Consider the following 9,362-nt stretch of genomic DNA (forward strand, 5'->3'; position numbering starts at 1 on the left):
AATTTCAAGGGTGGCAAAAACCAGTGTGTGACACTCCCCAACAAGTAGGTTTCTAATCATCATGGCCTTGAGAGGCAGTGTATGCCTCCTGGGAGGACAGTCCCTGCAGCAGGGCATCTTGGAGCTGGTTATACATGGAGGGAGGCAGGTGAAGGCCCCTGAAATCATTTACAACTGCCGAAGTCAAAAGTGCTTGGAATATCATTTAGTATCTGATACATATTACAAATTCCCCAACTCCTTCAAAGATGATATTTGTTTTTTCTCAAATTATACAAATCACCAACATCCCACACACCACTGCACTATTTTATTATACCTAAGTATATATTGTATTGTAGAAAATATGCATTGTGTACATGTGTGGGGGGTATGTGCTTACATCTATGTGTGCACTATTAAATGAGAAACATGGGCATGAATGTGGTAGGATTGTGCACATTTGACATTGATAGTTTCTCTGGCAACCTTATGATTTCTTTAAATTACATGCTTGACTTCATAGTCATTCGTTTGGGAAGAATATTATATATCTATTGGTGTTAAATTCTATCATTATGCTTATAAAAATATAAGTAGGGGATATAATAAAATAGAAACAGAAAAATCTGATCTTAAAAATGTGGATTTTTTTAGTTGCTTTTGGATTTCAAATATAAGTGTATTTTTTTCTGTGGTAAGTTTTCTTAGAAAATGTAAGTGGTACAATCAAGTATATGATATTTATCAATTAATTAAACCAAGGAGTTTATAAATCATAAAATTTAGAGGACAGTTTCTCAACTATAATATGTAACTTTGTTTTATTTATAATTACATTATTTCAAAAATATTATAAGAAAATGAAAAAGAACATAATGTTTGAAGATCATATCAAACTAATGTATTTCGATTAGTCTGTTACATAAATTCTTATTTATTTCATATCCTTTTTTTGCTGTCATATATATGTATATTTGAAATTTTTACTTAGTATCTTCATTTCTTGTTATCATGTATCTTTGCAATCTTTAATAAAAAAAAGTGCTTGGTGAGGTCCTAAAAATTTAATCTAATTTTTTTTCTTTTGTACAAAAGCTACAGTTAGGGAGGAGGGAAAAAGAATAGAAGGAATTCAAGACCTATACATCTGTATCAAATAGCCACTTGCACGACATTCCTGTTCCACTGCCCACGCTCCGACATGGACACACCTGGGACTCCTCTGAGGGGAGGGACAGCTCAGCTCAGTGCCCCAGCAACCACTCACCGAGGGCTGGCTCTGAGGCTGCTGAGCACGGCCAGAATCATTCACAGGAACCCTGCCATTCACACACGGGTCCCTCCCTGCCCAAGCATGGGCATGGGCACGGGTTCATCAGTGGTGCTCCAGACAGGGAGATGTAACCCAACCTGCTCCATGGGGAAGGAGAGCAACCGGCGCCCGGCTCTGGCAGGGAGAGAGGTGGAATCTGGTAGGTGCGGCAGGTCTCTCACGGGGCACCAAGCTTTACCTTGTGCACTGCTCTACTGTGGAGCGGATAAACTGGCCGATCAGCGCCAGGAACTGCTCGGTGTACCGGGAATGAAACTGCTTCAGCAGTGTGAGCAGGCCCAGGACGAGTGGTGGCCAGTCCACAGGGTCAGCAGGCTTGCGGCAGGCCATCCCTGCAAGGAGGGGACACAGGACGGGCCGAATGAAGGCTTTGCTCTGGCAGCATTGGTCAACGTTAACCTCACGGATGTCAAAGTGTCTGGCGCCCACGTCGGCACCGGAGGGTGACACCAGGAGGGAAGGACTCAGGACTGCGGCTTTCACTGGTCACAGCGGCTGGGGGAGGGACATTCCAGTGGTCTCAAGGATGCGGAACAATAAAGAGGGCACTTCTGTTCACAAGTACCATTACTCTTTAGGGTTGCAAAACTAAGGAGTAGGTCATGTAAATGAGGAAGTACCGCACCTATATCTGATGCCTACATCTGATGGTGGCATGACACACCAGGTCCCTGAACTACTGTGAAAATAACTGAAATTCTGGATGAAATATTTTTAAGGATCTTTAAACACAGATTTGAATGTTATGGAAGATGAGAATCCGCCAAAGGCAAAGCAGTTGCGGGACAATAGCTATGGTGTGAGCTGGCTTTGTACTGAGGGTTTCTGCCTGATGGCAGCACTGGTAACAGGAGATGGAGCGTGGTCTTTGGAGGGAAACACACTGTTGAGAAGTTGGAAGATTTATGCAGCCTGTTTTCAAGGCTTGCTATAAAGCTTATGAACTAGGAAGGGAAATATTTTAAGGATGAAATACATTTTGGAATCTCTGGTTAAGAAAAAATAATATAGAGCTAGGGATTTAGCTCAGCGGTTCTGTGGCCTGCCTTGCAAGTGCAAGGACCCGAGCTCAATCCCCGGACCAAAAAAAAAAAGTGTCATTTTCACAAATGTTCTTACAGTGCTTTTAAATTAACTATAAACACTATAGTGGATTTAACATTTCTGTTTGGTTGGATACAAAGCCTAGAGACAGGAATCCTATTGAGTAATTATAAAAGTGTTCAAAATAAACTCATCACTGAGAGAGAACTACAGCTATGTGCAGGACACACATATTGAAAACTTTTGGTACCTACAGTTTATATCAAACAGCTCAACATGCAACCAAAGGTACATTAAAAGATGCTCATAGACTGCCCTTACCTCCCTTTTTAGGTGCTGTTTCTTGTTCTTTTTTGTGTGTTTGGTCTTATCTCCTTAACTGTGTTGTCACTATTCACACCGCAGTTCCTCCTACATGGGAGGCTTGTGGTACTTGAAGAATAGAACATTAACCAAAAGAAGCTTCTTTCACAGCACAATCAGCTGCTGAAACACTAAATGAGAGGAAAGACCCCTCATACATGCCACAAGTTGGATAATTAACCCTTAGAAAGCGGGGGGCTACACGGGCTGATTTTTAAATTCTACATTTCACCTAGGGGTGGTCTCTCTCTAGAGGCACAAAGACCCAGATTTCATAGATGCACTTAACTAAGAGATCTCACATCAGGACATTAATCTCTGCCACTGCTCCTACTGTAAAGATTAAATATCATACAGTACCTAGACTTTTGTTGTACTGAAGTTTTGGCAACTGAGCAATCAGAAACAGAAAGTTGACGACTGGGAAGTAGGGCAAGCGTTTTGTTGTTATGTAAATCTGGAAAGGAAAGAAAAATTGATGGTTTCTTCTTATACAATAACAGAGTATATTTTCAAATGAAAAAGTTCAATGTATTTCAGTTTGCTCTTCATTCTACCCGAAACTCAGATGGTTTCATTAACTGCCTCCAGAGTTCTATTTAACACCCCAGCTCCATCCAAAAAGCGTGCAGCTCAGTTTAGCCCTCCTGAAAAGAAGTTATTTTGCTGAGAGATAAGCAGTGTCTTCTTTAATCTTGTTAATGCCATTAAAGGAAGGGAAAGAATAAAAGGGGTGAGGAACACCAATGGGATGGGACAGCTACATCAAGAGGAGTCAAGGAGGTAATGGTGGCACACGCCTATGTGGTGCACTCTGGAAAGCTGAGGCAGGAGGATCACAGGTTTGGCAACATAGAGACTAAGCAAGATCCTGTAACAGAGCAGTCAAGAAGGTGGAGCTGGAAAGAAAGACCAAGGTGGGAGTTGAGGAAGAACAGGAGCAAAGAGAGAGGGTGAGAAGGGGAAAGGTCCAGGTGGCAGCAAGTGACCGTGCACAACTAGCGTGAAAGAAAAGCCCAGACCTGACGGGGCCTGCTTCCCTGGTGGTGTCCCCGGTGGCCTCCCTCCCAGATAGTGTGGCAGAAGAGGGCTACTCACAGCCACACCACCCTCCCAGCTGGCTCCAGCCCCACGGGGGCATGCACTGGGCGGAGGGCAGGCCGGGCAGGCCTTGTACTTGCCACTCTCCATTCCAGGCACTGGCTGTTGGGCGACCCAGGGCAGCGAGCACTGTGTGCACAGAGCAAGCGCTCCATGCCTACCTAACACCCATCGGCTGTGGCTCAGCTCAGAGCCTTTCATCTAGGACCCAGGAGAAATACAGATGGGAGAATTCTGACTTCTCAGGCTTTAGAGACCAATCAGGGAACACCCTGAGTCAAAGCTGTCAGCATTTCTGCATGCAACATGTAGAAATTCAGGCTCAGGAGGAGAACTAGTAAGTACAAACAGCCTGCACTGCTCAGGGCTGATTCTGCCACCAGTGAGATCGGTGCTGAGGAAGAGTGCACGGCCACGTGTGTAACATGCTCACTGTCAGGGCGAGGGCAGGATGGACATGTGCGATTACAGCCCCCAGGATCCCTGCACTGGCACTCCGACGGGCTCCAACGGGATGTGCTCAGAGCTTGGGAGGGGCGGAGCCTGGCTGACACAATCCAAGAGCCCCACACATTTTCACAGGAAGCTGCTAGCTGAGCTCACACTGTCCTCTGTGCTTTGATCACCAACCTTGTTTAGCGGGTTGTGAATGCCAGCTGCCTCCAGATAGGCCGTGATCTCATATAGGAGTGTGTTGTCTTCCTTGGGATAAGGAAGTGAAGGGTCCTGGTAGTGGGCTTCAATATCTGCCAGGAGAGCCCTAGGGGACAGAAAAGCCAGAGGTAAACACGAGCGACTAGCTGTATTTACAGGACCATCAACAGGGGCCGATGACACAGACCAACTTCTGGGGCTGTTTCCGCCTCTGTAAAATGGGGGCTTGGTCCTTCCAAGTCCCAATTTTCACATTTGTCATAGCTTCAAAGTGGAAAATTTGAGCTAGCAATGCTTTGTCTTTTGGAGTCAACCTAAACGAATGCTTTCACAACTCACATGCTTATCAACTGGCTGAACTACTTCATCACAAGCACTGACTTCCTGTTTCTGTTTAGCTCTCAGCAGAAGGCCGGAAATGTGAGCGGGAGCTGGGGAGGGAGGGTACTGTGTTCCCAACCTCTACAGGCCATGGTCAATTTGCCTTCCATTGCCCTCTGGATGATCACACGAACTAGCAAGGCTTCTGGATGACCTGAAGTCCACTGAGGATTTTGGCAACTGTTTTCAAAATCTGTGCCAAGGACCTACTGCAGGGTCAGGGCTATCACGTGATCAATGTGGGCAGATGACATGGATCCATCAAAAAAGAAAAGGCAAATAAGAGAATACTTGGGAAAGGGTTTCTGAAGACAGAATTTTTTTTTAGATCCATGAGAAAGAGGCTAAGAAATTCAGAGAGAAGCCAAAGAATTCGGAGACCTCTTCCCTCAAAAGAATTTAGAAGAATAAGAAGTGAAGAAACTGGGGTGCCTGCATATGAACACAGACACCTCCTTCACACCCTGGCACTTACTTATTGAGATTCTCCAGAGCAGCTGCCAGATGTTTGGAGTCAAACCGACAAGAATAATTTAATTCGTTGGCAATCTGTTGTCTCAGGATCTGCATCTGCCCGACCTGTGAACAGCAAGAGCAGGAGGAGGGACACACCGACTGCTTCACGCTGATAACACACAGGCACATGCAGACGGCCGTGCGTGAGGGACAGGGAAAGGTCATGGCGCTCTAGAACTGCACGAGGACTTCCGCCCACCCCACCCGGACGGAATGGAAGACCCTACGAGGAACGTGGGGCAGCTCGCTACACCCCAACCTCAAACTGCCCCTAAGCTGAGACTTCCAAAGCGACCCCCTCACGTCCAGCTGTTCGGGAATCAAAGGTATCTGTCTTGAAGCTACATTTGTGTTTCTTTTGGGACAAACTCTGCAAGCCGAGCAGCTGCTCTGAGAAGCCCTACTTTACCACCGTGTACCAAATGCAGCAGACAGGTTGCCCCCCCCCCCATGGCCTGGGTCGGGAACTGGCTGACGACACAAGTGAGACCCAAGGAGGCTGCGCCTGTGGTGACACAGACGCCTCCGTCCAGGGCCTCTGCCCCACAAGCCCTCTGGGGACGTGATGGCACACACAGACGCCAGCTCAGTCTGATGTGAAGCGAAACGTGCATAATACAATACAAGGGAGAGCAGATGGAAGCCAAACCGTCATAAAATGGAGTATCAAACCATGAAGAGAACAAATCGTGTCAGAGGCTCATGTCATGCGACTTCGGGATGGTGGTACAAGGAGGGTCTGCAATGACTGGCCTTGAGTCAGAGCTCAGCAAGCTCCCAACCTGCTGGTGCCACAAGGTCAACAGCAGACTCTTAACTTTCTTTGTCTGTACTCTAGGAAGGGATTCCCCAGAGCGGCCGGGATGGCGGGAGAGGAGAGGAAGGCTGTTCTGTAATACGTGCATCAACAAGGCAGAGATGAACACATTTCCTTGTGGCTGTCAGGGGTAGTTAGGAAAAAGACAGTGGGCTTTGGGCCAGGGATTTAGCTCAGTGGCACTGCGCCTGCCTCACAAGCACAAGGTCCTGAGTTCGATCTCCAGTACCAAAAAAAGAAAAAAGAGTGGGCTTCTCTAAAAGTGGATAAAGTAGATAAACAGAGGGCCTGGGATTTAGCTCAGTGGCACAGAGCCTGCCTGGAAAGTGTGAGGTCCTGAGTTCGATCCCCAGTACTGAAACCAAAACCAAAACAAAAAGTAGATAAATAGAGTAACTCTTGTAAGTATTAAATAACCTCAATTATATTCCTTTTAACCGCTATTCTTACAAGACTATTATTCTGTTTATGTGAAGAAAATAAAAGCCAATCAAAGAAATGCTATTTATAAATAAGGAATCTTTTACAGAAAATTATTATTTAAAAATTAGAATAAAGTGGCACATGCCTATAATCCAAGCACTCAGGAAGCTGAGGCAGGAGGACTGCAATGAGTTTGAGGCCCACCTGGGCTACACCGTGAGTTCAAGGCCAGCCTCAATAAAAGAGCAAGACCCTGTCTCAAAAAAGACAAAGAAAATTAGAATAAGGCACAACCAAAAAAATAAGTTCTCTCAGGGTACTCAAAAAGAGCCCTCGAAGTTTGCAGGTGGCCTATATAATTCTTTAACTCTCTTTATGTTGAGGATTCTTCAGGGATATTCATCTAGAATTGGAGATGAAAGTTAATATAACCGGTTCTCACTTAATGTAATAGTCTTCGTGACCAGCATGTTCTATTTTTGCTAGTAACCCACTTCCAGATTTAATGAGCTACTAGGGACACTACACAGCCTGGGGTAGGGGATACACACATTCTACCCATTTGCATGTCTATTTAGAGACATCAGTCTATCACTTTCTCCAGGATTCTTCTGGAGTTGCGTTGTCCGGAACAGCAGCCACGGGTCACTACTGAAATGTGTAACTGAACATTTCCTGTCTCTATGGCTGCCCGTGACTGCATGCGACATTCTTGTCATTGTCCCAGATCGACACTGGTTTGGTAACTGCAAGCTCCTATCCACGGAACAAGGCGAGTCGGCTTCTGGGGCTTTACGACAAGATCACGCCTGAGACACAGTTACCTGGCTACCAGTGAGTCACCAGCAAGTACAACTAACAGTCTAGTAGCTCCTGGTGAGAACCCACTGGTGAGCTGGGGGGAACCTGCTTCCCTGCAGAGAAGTGCTGTCCCTCAGGTGTTCATAGCTGGGACTCAGGCCGCCCAGCCACAGGTAATTTGCCACTCCTAAAAGGCAGTCTAGCAATTAGAACTGTGGCCTGAGAAGCCCTCAGTGCCTGACAATCGGGAGCTGAAGGAATGTGAGACCCCCACAGCACAGCCACAAGCTCCTTGGGCTTTCTATTGGTTATTTAGTGGTCTGAAGTAAAGCAAAAACAAATATTATGGATTCAGCTGAGACACTAACAAGCACTGTCTGGATGAATGACTACAACTGGGAACACAAGACTGGAACAGCGTTCAAGACTTCCCATGGTAGACACTTTAACCACAAATCCCAATCTGCCATCAAGAAATCCACTCTTTCCTATTCAATTGTAAACAGCCCTCGTGATGAGACAGGCAGTGTCTCAACTGACTGTCACTTGCAGCGACTGCCAAGGCCTTGTAAGTGGCAGGTGTTCAATGTAGTACTGTCGAGCACCTTGGATCATCCAACGATGAGAGAGGTATGTGTACAGAGCACAGGTCCTCGGGGGATAGCCACAGGACAGGCAGGGAAGAAGGTCATTGCATTCTACAATAAGCTGGTCTTTATTCCTCATTTCCAAAGTCATAGTGCTTTATTCTTTGTTTTTTTTTTTTTTGGTACTGGGGATCAAACTCGGGACCTTGCACTTGTGAAGTAGGTGGCAGAACCACTGAGCTAAATCCCCAGCCCCACGGTGCTTTATTCTTAAGGTGCGGACAATTATGTCCCAGAGAACCTTCGCTTCCTAACATCTATGCAACTTCTCTAACAGCTGCGTAGGGAAGAGGGGATTCTGGAAAAGGAAAGATTATTTTATTAGATGGACTCGATGAGGAATATCCACCTTGTATTAAGGTGGCCAAAAGCATTTCAAAAGGAACTAGTTTTCCTGAGTGAAAGAAAAGGAACAGATAGGAACATAAAAGGCCTAGTCAACAACAGCCCCTAAAAGGAAGGTAAAGAAAGAAATGAATTTAGTAGTACCAGTAGTACTGGAAATACTGAACTCAGAATTTTCTCTCTGAATTACATCCCTGGCCTTTTAAAATTTTTATTTTGAGACAGGGCCTCTAAATTGCTAAGTTGCCCAGGCAGGGCTTGAACTTGTGATCCTCCTGCCTCGGCTTCCCAGAGTGCTGAGAACACAGAAGGAGCTCTCTTTAAGCTACCAAGTTACAAGAAAATAATAATTTAAAATCTATAGTGATGATCACTATCCTCTCCCCCACAACATACCTTCATGATAGCCTCGAGGTAAGGGGTCCAAATCTTCTGTGTTTTGGCAATGGCCGAAAAGTAAATTTTACTTGAATTTGCTGAAAGATTAAAACATAATTTTCTATTAGTAACTTTGGAAAGGCAACACTTATTGCTGCTGCAGGCTGGTCTTGGGACACTCACCTACAATGCTTTTCAGTGGGCTGACAGCATTCATGAGTGTTTTCAAGGTGTCCTGAACACTTCTGTCTCTCAGAATGATTTTCTGGAACATACTGAGGAAATTCTAAAAACAAAAGACACGATCAAGAAACCAAATGTAATGAATAAACAAATAAATACTCCAGCTAACTCAAGCACTATGTAGAGATAGAGACAGACTTCACTTAAGAAAAGTCACACACTGGGCCTGCAACGTAGCTCAGTGCAAGGTCCTGAGTTCAATTCCCAGTACCCAAAGAAAAGGCACCCAACTGGGTGTGGTAGCACACGCCTGTACTCCCAGCACTCAGGAGGCTGAGGCAGGAGGATAGCTGGAAGTTGGAGGCCAGCCATGCCCATGCAATGAGTTCAGGGC

General features: G+C 45.5%; 1 protein-coding gene across 1 annotated transcript in view; it reads right to left on the reverse strand.

Moving 5' to 3' along the window:
- The window catches only part of Washc5 (WASH complex subunit 5), a 46,941-nt gene that overhangs the window by 4,858 nt on the left and 32,721 nt on the right, over positions 1–9,362 (reverse strand). The window contains exons 21-26 of the mRNA XM_010611222.3: positions 8,969–9,071; positions 8,804–8,883; positions 5,334–5,437; positions 4,454–4,583; positions 3,083–3,179; positions 1,494–1,647 (exon numbers count right to left, since the gene is read on the reverse strand). Coding sequence (XP_010609524.1) covers positions 1,494–1,647; positions 3,083–3,179; positions 4,454–4,583; positions 5,334–5,437; positions 8,804–8,883; positions 8,969–9,071 — 668 coding nt within the window. The remainder of the gene's footprint in view (positions 1–1,493; positions 1,648–3,082; positions 3,180–4,453; positions 4,584–5,333; positions 5,438–8,803; positions 8,884–8,968; positions 9,072–9,362) is intronic.

This window comes from Fukomys damarensis, unplaced genomic scaffold (genome assembly GCF_012274545.1).
Source record: "Fukomys damarensis isolate Sample0158 unplaced genomic scaffold, DMR_v1.0_HiC HiC_scaffold_5, whole genome shotgun sequence".
In the NCBI taxonomy this organism is placed as follows: Eukaryota; Metazoa; Chordata; class Mammalia; order Rodentia; family Bathyergidae; genus Fukomys; species Fukomys damarensis.